Source organism: Limulus polyphemus, unplaced genomic scaffold (genome assembly GCF_000517525.1).
Source record: "Limulus polyphemus unplaced genomic scaffold, Limulus_polyphemus-2.1.2 Scaffold572, whole genome shotgun sequence".
Lineage (NCBI taxonomy): Eukaryota > Metazoa > Arthropoda > Merostomata > Xiphosura > Limulidae > Limulus > Limulus polyphemus.
The window spans coordinates 341,540-359,129 of NW_013666182.1; the positions used below are offsets into that span (position 1 = coordinate 341,540).

The 17,590-nt window shown below is 33.6% G+C and overlaps 1 protein-coding gene across 1 annotated transcript in view; it reads left to right on the forward strand.

Moving 5' to 3' along the window:
• The first annotated feature begins 13,228 nt into the window (after nucleotides 1-13,228).
• LOC106459180 (astacin-like metalloprotease toxin 1) overlaps nucleotides 13,229-17,590 on the forward strand; it is a 17,429-nt gene continuing 13,067 nt past the window's right edge. Inside the window, exons 1-3 of the mRNA XM_022385618.1 lie at nucleotides 13,229-13,336; nucleotides 15,234-15,275; nucleotides 16,885-16,925. Of these exons, the coding sequence (XP_022241326.1) occupies nucleotides 13,279-13,336; nucleotides 15,234-15,275; nucleotides 16,885-16,925 (141 nt within the window). The 5' untranslated portion in view covers nucleotides 13,229-13,278. The remainder of the gene's footprint in view (nucleotides 13,337-15,233; nucleotides 15,276-16,884; nucleotides 16,926-17,590) is intronic.

Here is a 17,590-nt window from a genome sequence, read left to right on the forward strand (position 1 = left end):
TGCTGTTATGTTAAACTTATATTAAAGTTTTTCTTCATTACCCATTCAAGCCTTCTCCAGCCATTATTAATGCACAGGTTATCAATGAGGGATAACGATACAATAGTAATATTAATTATTCTATTAGTAGTATCAGTCTGATCTCTAGTTACTTTCTATATAATATCTAAACCTCAGAAAATTATGCCCTTGACCGTGCACAATTAGACCTTAGGAGTATTATGTTAACGACTTTTAGCTGTTACTTCTATGTAATATCGGACAGAAGAAAATCGTTATGCAACGTAACGATTCCGATCTGTATTAATATTGTTTGTCGATAGATGGCCATGGTGCATCTAAGTTAAATCCAAGTTACTGATTCAATTCTGACAAGGTTACTCTAGCTGGCCAGATGGACAAAAACCTCCTATGGACTGTTTTTTTTTCCATTAAAAATAAATAGCTGAGAGAGTTTGTGATCGACAACTCGATATTGGTCACACTTCATTATTTATTTGTGGAATGTGGTCAAGTGGTTAGCGTTCGTAGACTGAATCCGAGTGCTCACGATTCGCATCCTGTTACTGCAAAATAACAAAAAACAAACAAACAAACAAAAAAAAAACGCGCTCCACATATTGGGCTTATGGATGCGTTATAAAAAAGAGACAGTTAGTTTAAATCCCACTATTCGGTCAGATAAGAGTAACAAAGTTGGCTATGGGTGATGTTGACTAGCTCCTTTCTGTCTAGTGTATCAGTTTAAAAGTAGAGATGGCTAAGCACAAATAGTGTAATGGTCTAAAATGAACACTTCGCAACAACCAGGGTTCACCACCAACAAAAATCAAAGAAACGATTTATTCAAATATGACAACACTTAGAAATAAACTCAACACTTACCAAAACATAGTTAATATACACGTGCCTGGCTAGGACTTGACACTAATGTTAATGAACAATTCATCATGAATATCAATACTGTTTCAAATAATAGAATCAGAAAAAAGAACCAGAAATAAAAACGTAATTCTAAAAAAAAATGCAGCAACACAAAGTACTTTTCAATATTAATAACAATAACTAACTGTATCGTTCACTAACTATCTGGTGACTCTCTCTCTCTCTTAGTGAAGCTTCTGGCAAAGTATTTATTCACTGAGTAGGTGACGAGAGTACAGCTCAAGTGATCATAAATTTACACAATCTTTTGCTACGTTGATAGTATCTGTACATCACCACTAGGGAAGCTGGTGTCAGTTTCATCATACATACATATTTAGTCAAAATACAAATTATTAGCTAGAAAATGAGTTAGCGTTTTAATGAAACTAAAAATTCATAGGTAACCTAAACGATAGAATGAAATAATAAACACAACCATAACAATAAAAAAAAATAATTTGCTATCTGACAATAGTTATTGTGTATATGGTATTTATTCAGTCAACTTTAATGACTCTTTGGTTTCTCTGTATTCAAGGCTTTTTATGAAGTTTGCATAAACGTTAGGCTCATTAAAACAAAGTTGTGTCAACTGGTTAAAAATTAAAAGTTTTTTATCTAACTAGAAGTCGTTTATTTAATAAGAATTTCGACGTGGGCAAAATAGAATATATTTTCATACACCTTTTATTTCATAGACTGTTATAAACAACTAACAAAGAGAGTCATAAGATAGGTTCGAATCACAATGAAGCTGAGAAGATGTATGTCATTGATTGTTGTGTCATGTGATAACTAGCATGTTCCTACGAAAATATAATTATTTGCATGATATATTTGTAATATATTAATTTTGTATTGTTGCTTGTTTAAATGAACTATAGCATGTTTGTTTTTACAAACGATTTGTCAGTTTAATGATAAATTGAAAAATTGTATTTAATCATTCAATGTTTACTTGGTCTATAGCAGTTATATGTTTATATAATTTCTTCATTGCACTAACCTATACAACTCCTGGTGTCACTCTTGTCTTACTTTTAACCTTCACAGCAGAACCTAAAAAATACAGCAGAATGTTTTTTCGAAGTTCTTCTCCGAAAGTTTAAATTATTTTTACAAGAATCTCCAGCGTTTTATGTTTATCTGAGGTGACAGTTAAGTACAATATCAAGTATAATCCTAAGCAATAGCAAAAACTGAGCGGTATTCCCACACGTTCAGCTCTAGGGTTTCGATACCATGAGCGGTATTCCCACACGTTCAGCTCTAGGGTTTCGATACCAAATTCACTGAGGTAACAAAACCTCAATCGGTTTGAACATCTGAGCGTTGCCCGGTGGGACAGCGGTAAGTTCAAGGACGTATAATGCTAAAATCCGGGGTTTGATTTCTCGCGATGCACACACCAGATAGCCCAATATGGCATTTGCTCTAAAACAAACAAACAAACAAATTACATCCGAGTTAAAAGTGTTAACCTAATAGTAATTGCTAACTAACTCCGTCTTACAGCTCACACCTTTAGAAACAACTAAAAAACTCATAGTTTCGTTTCTCAACTGTACAAGTTTTCAACTGAATGAAGATCATATCACTTATATTATCCACCAAATATATAATCTTAAAATATACATATTCGCTTATAAAACTTTTTCTATGTATTAACAACAGCCTGTTTACAACGCATTGTCAAATATACTCAAGTTTCCCACAGTGTAAAATGTAGAATGTTTTTGTGGCTTAAGGAAGTTTATAAACTTTAATGATGATATAGAGCATCTTTCTATTGACATTCATATATAACATCTTTCTATTCACACTCATATAGAGCTTCTTTCTATTCACACTTATATAGAGCATCTTTCTATTCACACTCACATAGAACATCTTTCTATTCACACTCGTATAGAACATTTTTCTATTCAGACTTATACAGAGCATCTTTCTATTCACACTCATATAGAACATCTTTCTATTCACACTCACATAGAACATCTTTCTATTCACACTCATTTCAGAAACGAACGACTAATATTTCAAATGAAATAAAATATATTTCATAAACACCTGGAAGGAAGTGATAAAAACAAAAGACTTACATTCCAATACTTCCTCTCTGCTGGTATTGGTCCTTTAGCTCCCTGCTTTCACTTCCTTTCTTTGTGCAGTTAATCAACCTACAATTGGCAGTTCGAAGGTCGCTATCAAAACCTTGGCGTTGTTGTTGTAGTAGAGCGCACACTTTACTCGTAGAATCAATTCAAATTTTATACACTTAAAAGGAGTACAATGTTAAAATAACTGCACGATGATACTTTATTAAAAATAGATTCCAACTCTAAAACAACTCTACATGTTTCGGTATTCTTACGCCACCATCTTTATCTATTCAATTCAAAATTATTCTGTTGAGAAGTAAACAAGAAACTAAAAAAAGCAGTTCCTTAATAACTTACTTCAACATGAGGTTGTCAAAATCCGTCAGATAGAAAATTCAAACTTTAGTTATATTAAATAAAAGATTCCTTCTGAATGTAATGTAGGGCACGGATTTACTCTGTGATGGTACTCTGTCGAGCCGGGTTTGAATCCGCGCAGTATTATAAAATATTCCTCGTACTTCAAGCTGCGGATGCGTTATAAGTGTGATAGTTAATCCTGTAGCGTGGATGGTAGGTGTAAAGCGCTGCTGACTAGCTATATTTTTTTTGGTTGGTTAGTACTTCAAAAGTAAGGACAGTGGCGGACAGCGTTAGTAGCTTTGCTTGTTTTGTTTTTTTGTTTGTTTTTTAATTATGCACAAAGCTACACAAGGGCTATCTGTGCTCTGCCCACCACAGGTATCGAAACCCGGTTTCTGGCGTTGTAAGTCCGCAGACATACCGCTGTGCCACTGGGGGGCAGTAGCTTTGCATTAAAATACAAATGAATGCACGTTATTTTCTGTTTTATTAATAACTTTGTATTGAAATGTAATTTAACGACATATAATGTTATTAACGTGTCTTTTGTTATTTAATTCCCATATTATGACTCGAATTTTAGCGTTGTAAATGACTGTAATCTTACCGCTGACCCGACTGGAGACGCCCAATTACCCATTTACTTTGAAAATTATAAAAGCCCAAAATAGATTATATATTTTGCTAAGTCATAAAAGCTTAAATATAGAGATAGAGAAACTATAGAAAATGAAATTTCAATTTTTTTTTTCCATTACACGCTCAATATTGAATTTATATCTTAAAAGCAATTTACGTAAGATAGTCTATGGTGAAAACGTGAGCTGCTATATTTTATATCATTAATAATAATTATTATTATTAATCTATCTAGATTATTGCTTTTCAATAAACTTTCTTAAGCTAGTAGTAAATAATAAAATCCCTTCTTTTCGTTGTCTTCTCCTTACTATTGTGAAATATTTTGGTATAAAACAAACTGATTATTTTAATTTTATTTCACTTACCATAAAACAGCTACTGAATTCTGCGATGATAAACCACATTACTTTATCGTTATGCATTCCGTTATAACTTACTTCGTCACCACTTGCAGCTCCCCAGTGGCACATCAGCATATCTGCGGATTTACAACGCTAGAAACCGGGTTTCGATACACGTGGTGGGCGGTGCAAAGATAGCCCATCGTATAGGTTTGTGCTTGACTTCAAACAAATACCACTTGCATAGATAATATTGTTAATTTGTAGGGAATTGTAATTATCAGAAAAAAATAGAATTATTTGTTATTAAGTGCAAAGCTACACAAAGGGCTATCTGTGCTGTGCCCACCACGGGTATCGAAACCCGGTTTCCAGCAGTATAAATCCGCAGACATACCACTGTGCTACTGGGGGCCTGAGAGAAATATATAGAAAAAGCAAGTTCATGTTTAAGTTTACTTAGTTACGCTTAGAAAAAAACATCAAAATGCTAGACATATGGTGAATGTGTGTTTATTTGTTAAACGCAAAGTAACACACTGAGCTATCTGAGCTCTGCTCGCCGGGAACCGATACCCAATTTTTAGCGTTACAAGCCTCCAGAATTACCGAACATTTGGTGTAATAAGGAACTCAGAGAGTTCGGTTGAAGTGATATTGCAATTGAAACACTTATACCGCTCACTTAAAAATCTAGTGTACAGAAGTTAAGTACGTTATATATTAAAACGTTACAGTCCATTCCGCAACATTCGGCCATGCTCTTTCTGACGATCGTGTGACAGTAAACCCTGCAGCATAGTTTCCATTGCAAAAGGCTTCGTCGTAAAGCTGTCATATTCAAAGCACATCCCTCATTCTTGTGTTCTTTCCATTATCCATCTAGTGTATGAGGACGACAGTTTTCTATTGGCCGTTTCAATAGTCTGGTCAGGCAGAAATCTACAGGCTCTGCGGCTGGCGACTTGACCAATATATTTTCATATGGAATACACTTTTCATTCCACAGCTCTTTGATATATGCGACTGTAGAGCTGATATATTATGGAAGCAGTTTAGTTCACGTGATATTTCGCTTTTCCAGACGAAGATACTTGTCTATTATGTTAGGTATTGTTACCTGAGGCACGTGAATAGCTTTTGCCACTTACCGTTGTGTCCGTGGATTCTCACATTTTAAAAAACGCCGAATTTTGATTACGATGGTTGAGGTACGATTTTTGCAGGTCTCTTTTTGGATAGCCTTGTGTTACCAGTTAATCAATATTCCTTTGTTTTCCAACGCCATTAAGTACAAGAGATGTCGTTGTCTTGTAAGTTCTAAATTCCCAGTCTGAGCACATGTTAGTGATCTGAGTGTATGAATAATTTGGGTCTGAAAGGGCTGTTGCATACAATCAGTTACTAGCTATCAGTTTCCGGTGGTATTACACTACTTACAAATGCTAAAAGATGTCAGCTGTGTCTCTGATACATGCTGTTCCACCATGACCTCCTCGGCTGTGGTTGCCAGGGGACTTGCTGATTTGCATATTCAAAATCATTTTCAATCCTCTGTATAAAGGTGATCTAAAACAAATAATTTTTGGAGGACCCTGAATGTGAAAATATGCAACTAGAAAAATAAGTGGTTATTGAAAAAAACGATTAATTTGGATAGATGATAACACCAATTAAATCTATTTCGTCATGTTTCGAATACCAACGTCTTCGCTGCCACGTTTAAACATGAAGCACTCCTACAGTGTGAAATGTATTTTTAAATGCACACAGAAACACACGTTGTTGTATAATGACTCGTATCTCGCTTATTACTTGTCATATCTGCATTGTTTTTAGAGATAATTACAGATTGTAAAAAGTATTAAGTAAAATAATTATCCACACATTTTTTCCAACATTTTCAAATTAATATGCAACATTTATTATTGTTTTAATTATAAATTTATTCGTTTTATTCCATAACCTATTTCCCAGAACATTTACTTAATATCACATTTTTCAACAGGAAGTAACTTTACAACCGTAATAAAATTAAGTAACTTTACAATCTTTCTCACATGGGGTCAGCGGTAAATTTACGAACTTACAATGCTAAAATTTTGGGTTCGATTCCTTATGGTATACAAAAGGCATATGCCCTATTGTATAGCTTTGCACTAAAACAAACGAACTTTATAACCTACAATAGTATATTATATTGTAATAAAAACAAGTTACTTTAGAATGTATAGTAAGATGTGGTATCGTAAAGAAAATAGTAAAACAAAATACAGCCAGACTTCTTTTCATTTGAAATGATGTCAAATTTGTCGAAACTTTGAACTATAATTCAACAGAGGTCGCTCTTATCCTTTAGTTGCTGTAGGGTTCATTGTAATTCAAACTTTATTTGAGCTAAACAATAATGAACTTGATTTACAATTTTGACAATGTTAAAGTGGGTTAGTTTAAACTAAGTCATTTATGTGTATATACTAAACACATGCCTGTTTCATATCAATACCGACGATGTATATAAACCTAATATAAATATATATATATAGAGAATTATATAATACACCTTTCTCTATTAAGAAAGATATATAATACCTTAAATTACAACTCAACTGCACCATTTGTAATAGGGCAAAATATCACTTAACAATTTATTTCTCTATAAATTTGCCCCCCCAATGGGACAGTTGTAAGTTACGTTACAATCTAAGGTTCGATTTCCCGCGGTAGACACCTCAGATGCCCCCCGCCCATGTAGATTTGCCCTAGATAATCAAACTCTTGAAATTCAGTATTTTAAGCTATAAAATCGTGCAATAAATGTAAAGAAACTAAATTTTCACCATATGTAAAAATACAACACGTGTAATGTTATGTTAAACAGATTCGAGTAAATAGCTTCCCAAAGGAGCTTACGTCATAGTTCTAAAAAAATAACTTGATTAAATCTATAAGTTGTTTCCAAACTTCCATTCTCCTTTTCTTAAGTTATTTGTTTTCATTATAAGATTGTTGTTTAAAAATAAATTTGCAAATAAAATGCCTTTGAATACTCGTTTTATGCAACTCTTTTATCTCACGTGTATTATGTAATAGACGATAACTGCACTGTAAAAGCTACTCTTAGGTTTTGGTTTTGATATGGGAAAAAAATAACAAACTAAATACAATCTTCAGTTTTTCGTATTTTTATACGCTAATCGTAGTTAGGTGACTGAATAACCCAATGTAATATTCTACTCATTAACCTGGTCATTTCCATGTCAAAACAATATCACAAGCATTGACCTTTTGCAATCGACAATCGATCACCAAATTTGCATATATTAAAGTCTACAATTTTGTACAAGTTATATTTTCAGTTTATTTGCTTAAATATTGTACTATTAAACTAATAGTTGATGTAAGGAAATCAGTTTAAATAGTGATAACAATCGCGAATACAAAGTCTACAGCTTCCAGGATTATGATAAACGGAATCTCCACAGGTGATATCTGTTTGTTTGTTTTGAATTTCGCGCAAAGCTACACGAGGGATATCTGCGCAAGCCGTCCCTAATTTAGCAGTGTAAGACTAGAGGGAAGGCAGCTAGTTCTCACCACCCATCGCCAACTCTTGAGCTACTCTTTTACCAACGAATAGTGGGATTGACCGTCACATTATAACGCCCTACGACTGAAAAAGCGAGCATGTTTGGTGGAACGGGGATTCGAACCTGCGACCAGCAGATTGCGAGTCAAGCTCCCTAACCACCTGGCCATGCTGGGCCCAAGGTGATATCTACGGGTGAAAAAAAAAAGCCTAATTAGAATTCAATGCCTCGTTCATGTTTTACATTGAAATATTTTTATATTAGCTTGACTCTCCACGGTTTCCAAATAAAGAAATAGTCAAGTACAAGGTTAAAAGATACATTGTTTAAAAATACACCAATCTTAAAATTCTGCTGCAGGTACTTCATATAAAATCCAGGGTTCGATTCCCCACGGTGGACACATTATATAACCCTATTTGTTCTAAAACAAACCACCAATTTCCTGACTCTGTTCGAACTCAACCTGTTGTTATTGTTCAACATTCATGTTCATTTATATTCATTCTACAATCTTATAAAAATGTTAATTTTGATCTGTTACTGTTCATATTAACTACTAAATCTACTTGACTGCAACATTTCATTCCCTTCGAAAACAACCAAGTCAGGGTCTTGTCAGGGACTCTTACAAAGTTAACTTGCCCAGTTTGTTTTACTATTACTTATTTTATGACTGATCACGCTCAGTTGTTAGCGTACTGGACTGTGGAGCTGAATTTCCATGGCTCACGTACCAATTCCATTCAAAAATACTGCACTCTGCACCTTGCAGATGTCGATTCCATTCAAAAATACTGTACTCCGTACCTTGGAGATGTCAATTCCATTCAAAAATACTGCACTCCGTACCTTGGAGATGTCAATTACATACTGAAATACTGCACTCTGCACCTTGCAGATGTCAATTCCATTCAAAAATACTGGACTCTGCATCTTGGAGATGTCAATTCCATTCAAAAATACTGCACTCCGTACCTTGGAGATGTCAATTACATACAGAAATACTGCACTCTGCACCTTGCAGATGTCAATTCCATTCAAAAATACTGTACTCTGCATCTTGGAGATGTTAATTTCATTCAAAAATACTGCAATCCGCACCTTGGAGCTGTTAATGTGTTATAAAAGTGACGGTCAAATACCGCTATTTGGTCTGACAGGAGTAGTCGAAGAGTTGGCGGTGGGTGTTGTCGACTAGCTGCAGTGGCGTAGGAATTTTTTTGCCATGAAGGATTTATTATAGAGCAACTAGTGACAGTATAAAATATATATATGTTTTAAAATTTTTGACGGATGAAAATTTAGCGTCTCTAAATGGAAATTTGAAGTTTTGATCCCAGAGAATTCTTCTACGCTAGGTTGACCGCTGCCGCTTCTGATTCCTCCTTCCTGCGCTACTGACCAGTTACCTTCCCTCTAGTCTATCACTTCAAATTAGGCATGGCTAGCGCAGATAGACCTCATGTGGTTTGGACGAAACCTAATGAACAAACAAACAAAACTATATGTTTTAATTAGGAATAAATTTGTTTTTAGTATCCCAGACCTTCACCACCTGAAAAATTACCCCATTCTTACTAATCGATCCAATCAACTAGACACTGCCAGTAAAACTGATCGAACCACCCGGATAAGACACCCCCCCCCCTTTCTCAAACAAAACTCGTTCTTGAGCCTGGTAGTCAACATTTATATCTAGTGCTCTCTGGTGGCTCATCGAAGAACCAAAGAATTGCTGAATTTTGGCTTTTACACTCTCAATGTTGTTGTTTTTTATCCGTCTGTAAGAAAAATCAGAAAGTTTGGATGAATAAATCTCTAAATCCACAAATCCAAACTTTAGTCTATTTCTAGCGCGAACTAATGTAAATAAAGGTATTAATAATGTCTCAATAAATATAATATTCTATGAAAACCAAACAGACGGTTTTATGATTTGTATACAAATTCTGGGTGTGGCTCAATGCACCTGCATATTGTGCAACTTTACCGTAGTTGTCAATAGCCAAGAAATATAACTTACTTATTCCCATTTTCGCTCACGATGTGGCAATGTGCTTATTGTTTCACAGATTAAAGATTTCACTTACTGATTAGTTGAATTCCTAGACTACTTAAATGAAGGATAAAACAAATGAACAGGAAAATTACCATTCTGACATAGCCTTACTGTTGCTTTCCCCATGGTACCAGTTCCTGTACATTAATTCTGACACAAGTTTAGTGAGTCAGTTAAAATATCAGCTCATTACTAATATGAGACTCTATACTAATTAACTACTTAATCATTCTCGAGAATTATATCAAATAATCGTTTTGAATTATGTAAATTATCTCTACTGAGATAAAGTAATTTAAGATAGAAAGTAATGTTAATTTTTACAAAACATTAGATCATAGAATGACATGTCTTTTTAAATATACAAATACCTGTAATTGTTATTATGTCAAGTGCAATATATTAACAAGTTTGGTGGTTTCTTTGATTGTTGAAGTTCGCGCAAAGCTACTCGAAGGCTATTCTAGCCGTCCCTACTTTAGAAGTTATAAACTAGAAGGAAGGTAGCTAGTAAACACCACCCACCGCAAACTTTTGTGATACTCTTTAGAAACGAAAAGTGCGATTGGCTGCTCCATTATAATTCCCCCGCAGCTGAAATGGCGAGCATACTTGATGATGGGATTCGAATCCGCAGATTGCAAATCGAGTGCACCAGCCAAACCAAATCAGACCTGAAAGTTTGGTAAAAACACATGCACATGAATTCTGACTCAGCTAACATATGGTAGCTTCACACGTGACTAGATATTTTGAAGTCATTTGTTACTCAATTCTCTCTAGAATTTATCTCAGTAAAGAGATACAAGATAAAGTAACCTTCACGCATACTTGTATTTTATTGTTAGAATGAGCAAGAATCGAACAATAAAATATATTCCATGGAAAATTAATATTTGTTTCTACAACGTAATCATTGACATAAAATTCAAAATGTAGAAAACTCAAAGTCCTTAGTAAACAAAGGTCCTTATATTTTTGTGACTGGTATAGAATGAAATAGATTATAAGGACACCACTGAACTCACGACGAAATCTTGAACGATGACATAATGAAGAAGTCACGTTGAGTATAATTTCTTTGATACACAATAGCCAACAAGAATGAAGTGCAATGAATAAGTCACACTGAGTATCATTTCTTTGATACACAATAGCCAACAAGAATGAAGTGCAATGAATAAGTCACACTGAGTATCATTTCTTTGATACACAATAGTCAACAAGAATGAAGTGCAATGAAGAAGTCACATTGAGTATCATTTCTTTGATACACAATAGTCAACAAGAATGAAGTGCAATGAAGAAGTCACATTGAGTATCATTTCTTTGATACACAATAGCCAACAAGAATGAAGTGCAATGAAGAAGTCACATTGAGTATCATTTCTTTGATACACAATAGCCAACAAGAGTGAAGTGCAATGAAGAAGTCACATTGAGTATCATTTCTTTGATACACAATAGCCAACAAGATAATTCGCAATTTGATATAAAAAGTTGTGCCATTCTGTCGTACGCTGCTTTGTCTGTGTACCAAAGACGCCTTATTAATGGGTGAGCCTTATGTATTCAAAATTGCTTCATTCAGTCACTTTCCAAGCGTTATTTTTGTAATCGTCGAAGAGTTATTAATTGCTTGTGAAAAACATGAGGCTTTAAAAAGCAGTGGTTTGGATGATTTAGAGCAAAGCCACAATAGTCTATCGGCTGTGTCCACCTCGGGAAATCAAACCGTAGATTCTAGCGTTGTAAGTCTGTAAACTTTCCGCCTTCCCACCAGGACCTTAATACGACCTTATTAAAACCTAGAAATATTTATTCCACCGGAGGACTAAAAAAAAGCAGGCTAATATTTTTTCACGTCAAGTAATTCCTAAGAAAATGGAATTATCGAACGTTTAATATGGGTAGTCTATTTGAATCCCACTACAGATGAATTGTTGATAATGAACAGAAAAATATATGATCTCTTCCTCACTTCAATTTACTGATATTTTAAAAATACATTAAGTCGCTTGAATACTTATAAGCTTACGAATACTGAATATTTTAAGCGCCCACAACCATTTTGTTCTCTTTGTAATACGAAGTATTGAAACCATCGTCAATTACCATGCTATATCTAAAATCCCGTTCCTAGTATGATTTTATGTCATGATTGTATTTCGTTAATTGTCTGTTTTTTTTCTTTTGTTACAATAGCTGTTTGAAATGTAATCTTGTTGTGTGAGGAAACTGTATTAGTTTAATATGAAATCCTAAGTGGCAGATTCCTTTACATCACACAGATTTTGATCGTTTTCTCGCCTTTCCTGGATTCCTTTACACCACAAAGATTTTGATCGTTTTCTCGCCTTTTCTGGACTTCTTTACATCACACAGATTTTGATCGTTTTCTTGCCTTTTCTGGACTCCTTTACACCACAAAGATTTCGATCGTTTTCTCGCCTTTCCTGGACTCCTTTACATCACACAGATTTTGATCGTTTTCTCGCCTTTTCTGTATTCCTTTACACCACAAAGATTTCGATCGTTTTCTCGCCTTTTCTGGATTCCTTTACATCACACAGATTTCGATCGTTTTCTCGCCTTTTCTGGGTTCCTTTACATCACACAGATTTTGATCGTTTTCTCGCCTTTTCTTAAAACTGGTTCAGTAGTAGATCACAAACAGTGGGAAACATAGGGATATGAATGAATATATTTTGTACACGATGGAAAGCTATATGCCAACCGGACTTTGAACTCTTTTACAGACATTAAGAATTTGTTTTTTTTATGCCTAGTACTAAATCAAATTAAACTAGTCTCATATTCTACCAGCAAATGTTCTGGTTATTAGACAGAGGAGTAGAATCTAAGTTTTTTATTCTTCAGTAACAATGAAGAGATTACGAGTTTTTAATGTATTACTGATTATTTGTTCTAAGCTCAATTTCAGTTTTACATACCAGCTTTACATCTTAAAAAGTTAAGAAAGCAGTCGAAGAGAAAAAAATCGAAATTACACAATTTATCGAAAGCTATGACTGTATAAAAACATACTATTTTATGGAGAAGTTACTGTTAACTCTCACTCCAACTAATGTGTAGCTTATTGCCAAGATAAAATCCACGTGTATCACAAGAGACATGTTCTCAGAAGAAAGAACACCTGCTTGGAACAAGGTTAATGATAATATCCATTGTACACGTGTTTTGCCTTCTCTTATAAGACCACATTCACTGGCCTACTGGCTGACTGAATCATGTTGAGGATCCTGATATCCCTAGTCATCACTCTGGCTTCGGCCTCTCCAGTGGACTGTAAGTATAACAAAGAGTTAGCCTAAATATATATGTTGCGTCTATTGATATCCAAATCATATTTCCCGTTATGAATATTAAGAAACACATCGTTTACGTAAAACACAATACAGTTGTAATATTTAGAAATATGACACGTGTGGGATGATATGAAACATATTTAGTTACGTTATGAAAACACTATACTTCAGTTAAGCATTTAATATCTTGTAAATAGCTCACCAGTGACTCAGCGGAAAGTCTAGAGTCTGGATTTCAATGCCCATGGTAGGTTCAGCACAGATAGCTCATTGTGTAACTTGTGTAGCTTAGCAACAAAGAAACAAAAAAATATTGTAATTGAGACTTATAAATGTAAACTAACGTACATCCCGTCAAAAATGACGGGGCAAGTACTACCACCCCCACCCCATAGTATACTCTAACCAACTACTACCACCCCCACCCCATAGTATACTCTAACCTCACATTTCACAGCTAACTGAAATAAATAAAGTTTGCGAAATCAAACTTTACCAACAAAGAGGCAGAAAAGTGCAGTCGAGGCAGTAAAATGTCGGTAAGTTCCTTTGTGAGCCAATCAAAATTAAAATGATTTCTTGGCGTATTCATAGAATAATTATTTGTAAAAAATCAGTTAGATTATCAACTTTTAATATACAGAAAAGCCAGTGCGTTTTGGTAACACTACGTTCCAACAGTGGCTTTTATGTGATGTTGCTTAGCAACAAAAGGATAACCTAATATACTTGTTAGTCTATGTACTGAAAGTATAAAATGAAATGTATAGACAATAAAACTGGAAAAATATTTGTTGGTTTCTTAATCTTGGGCTTCTGTTGATTAAAGAGGTTTGTATGTTTTTTTAATAAAAAACGGTGATATATCAACAAATAGCTTAATTTAGAAACGATTTAAATTTAAAATTGAATCGATATTTTTACTTTCGTGATAAATTTTATGCATTTGGCTCTAGGCTAGGTGATCCCATGCTACGTCTTTACTTTAAGCTTATTATACCGGGACTCACTACACTTATAGGGTATCATGGCAAACACATACACCCCTCACGGCCCTCTAGCACCCCTGTCACTAAAATCGTAATGGGCTGACAGTGATCGAACTATTGTATCTGGATAAATGCATTTTGACTTTTATGACTCCTCCTATTTCGAGAAATCAAGCGTGATGTGACGTGACACACAGGCTTTTATATGGGTTAGATAAGAACAATAATTGCTTTAATTGTAAATTTCATCAGTCGTAGAAGTTACTTTCTATGTTTCTGCAAGAAAGTTGGCATGCATATATTCAATGTTTCCAAACAAGAAATAGAGATGAAATAAAACCAAATCATAACATTACTCCAGTCAACACTTAATTGTTAAAAAATTCAAGTTTATGTATGTTTTGTCCCTTTTTATCATGTTTTCGTAATTTTTGATTCGTAGCTCCATCCGGGACGTCATATTTAGAACTATTATTAATGTTCAAAGCTACCAACTTACATTACATTACATAAGAAATTAAAGCATTGAACTTGCTATCATGAAATGAATTATTTATACACTTTTCACTATATATACACCGAGAGGGAGATTAAAATTTTAATCAAATTTATTTTGTTTTATTCTGATCTAATTTTTAATTATTAATTATTATTATGTTGTGTAAATAAACCTTGTAGTATCGTTTGATGGTAAAATATCACAAAATGTTTAATATAATATTGTCCTCAAAATATCAAACTTTATGACATAAAAACTATCACAAAAATGACTGATTTGTGAATTAAATGTTTCATTAAATTTTATTTTAAAGACTAACAAATTATAGATCACAATTAGTTGTATATGTTAGATTTTAGGAACTCTTATTGTTTTACTTCTATACACAGGGTCACTGAAGAACTTTGGAGACAGCCCTCTGTACCATAAAAGTAAGTGATTTTGTACAATAAAAGAAGCACGTACTGCAAGTCTTAACTTCATCATCGTATAATACATGATTCGTTATTTTTTTAGAAAGTACAGTGTAAGAAAATACAACGCGTGTGTATGTACATATATGTATATTTTTTTACCTCCTATAACAGGTTAATTATTTTACTTTTCCACTTTGTTATTTAATAATAAAAGATAAAAGCTTTTGTAAAGTTTATTTGCCGTTCAGTATTTTCGATCAATAACGTTTACCATTATTGTATATCGTAGCCCAAGAAGGATCATATCAATTGTAGACCGTAGACATTAATTAAACAACTACATTCGTGATATTATATGTATTGTATTTTTTAAACAGAGACAGGCAGTCTCTTTTCACAAATACATGTTTGAAGGTTAGTCATTTAAGAATCAGGTATCATCCCAACATTTTATTGAAACATTGTACTGTGTCCAGTGTTTATTTTTATCAGAATGCCACTGTCTCTAAATGAAAGAGCCTAGAATCAAAATGAAGACATGAGCGCAGTCAGTGTTCCGAATGTTAACACATATTTGTTCCTAGTGCAAATTTGTCAGAAAATGAAAAACTTGGATGTTGATTATAAAAGTGGAGAAATAAGGGACGACCAAAACTTTAATATACTTGCATATTCAAGTATTACATCCACCTAACTGTTTACATATTCAAGCACTACATCCACCTAACTGTTTACATATTTAAGTACTACATCCATCTAACTGTTTACATATTTAAGTACTACATCCATCTAACTGTTTACATATTCAAGTTATACATCCATCTAACTGTTTACATATTTAAGTACTACATCCATCTAACTGTTTACTTATTTATGTACTACATCCATCTAACTGTTTACATATACATGTATTTTATTAATCCACCTGTTTAGGTAGTTAGTACTGTATCCATCTATCTGTTTACGTATTTAGCTAATGCTTTCATGTGTCTGTTTATGTATTAAAGTACTACATCTATCTGATTACTTATTTAAGTAACATTTACATTCATCCTTCTATTTACATATTTAAGTACTGCATCTGTTCATCTGTTTACGTATTTATGTACTGCATTCGTCCGTCTATTTAGATATTTAAGTATTGCATCCATTTGCTGTTTACTTACTTAGATATTGCATCCATCTACTAGTTAGGTATTTAAGTATTATATCCATCTACTGTTTACGTATTTAAGTACTGCATCCATCCATCTCTTTACGAATTTATGTATTGCATCCAGCTACTGTTTACTTATTTAGATATTGCCTTCATTTACTTTTACGTTTTTAAGTATTGCATCCATATACTGTTTACGCACTTAGAAATAATTTTATTTCTATGGATATATAATATTTTAAAATGAAATGTGTCTGTATACAGAATTAGTTTCGAATTTCAGTATAGTTCAGTCAGTTATCCCTGAAAGTGCTCTTCGTAATTTTGAGATTTGTTTACTTATGAAAAGGAAAATTGTATTTGTTAGCACTGACACAGGTACTTAAACAGAAGCACAGCACAACACACCTTCTAATAATGTTTGTCACTTCCTTTCACGCAGATTTGAAACGTTTCCATTTTCTTTAGATCTGTTTGAAGGTGACATAGCTGGAGTTGACCCTCATGGTGTAAGTTAACTTCATTCTATAGTACTTTTTTCATATCTAATTGTTTGTGAAAGGACTTAAAAGCCTTGGCGAGCAGTTCATAATTTTTAAGTACGATAAATATTCAATTTCGTATAGAAATCTATTAAAATTAACGTGTGAGTTAATCCAGTGCCTCGGTTCTGGTTTTAAAAAGGTTGTAATAACATTGTTCTGTATCAAAGTATACAATAAATAGCTGCTGTACTTTTCTTCATGAGTTTGTCTTTTTTGTCTCCACACTCAAAATGCTGATATCAAATAAGTATCATGGTAACTAGTGGAATACTAACTGTTTTAAAGAACTTAATAAACTGATGTTTATTAGTGTTTCTGAAGAGTATTAAATGTCCAAGACATATGAATATAAAATAATTTAATCAATTCATTAAGTGTTTGTCGTTATTTCGCTATGACTTGTAATTGCGCAGATACCGTTAACTGTAAGTTGCGTATGAAATAGAAAGTGTTCGCAAATGTTAATATTTCAATATATACCCTATTACTTTAAGAGAAATACTTAAGGGAATAAAATCTGCGAGTGTCTTGAATCAGAACTCTAGTGTTAAAAAGTATTACTAATCTTAACTTACTAAACTCAAATGCGCCCGGCATGGCCAGGTGGATAAGGCGCTCGACTCACAATC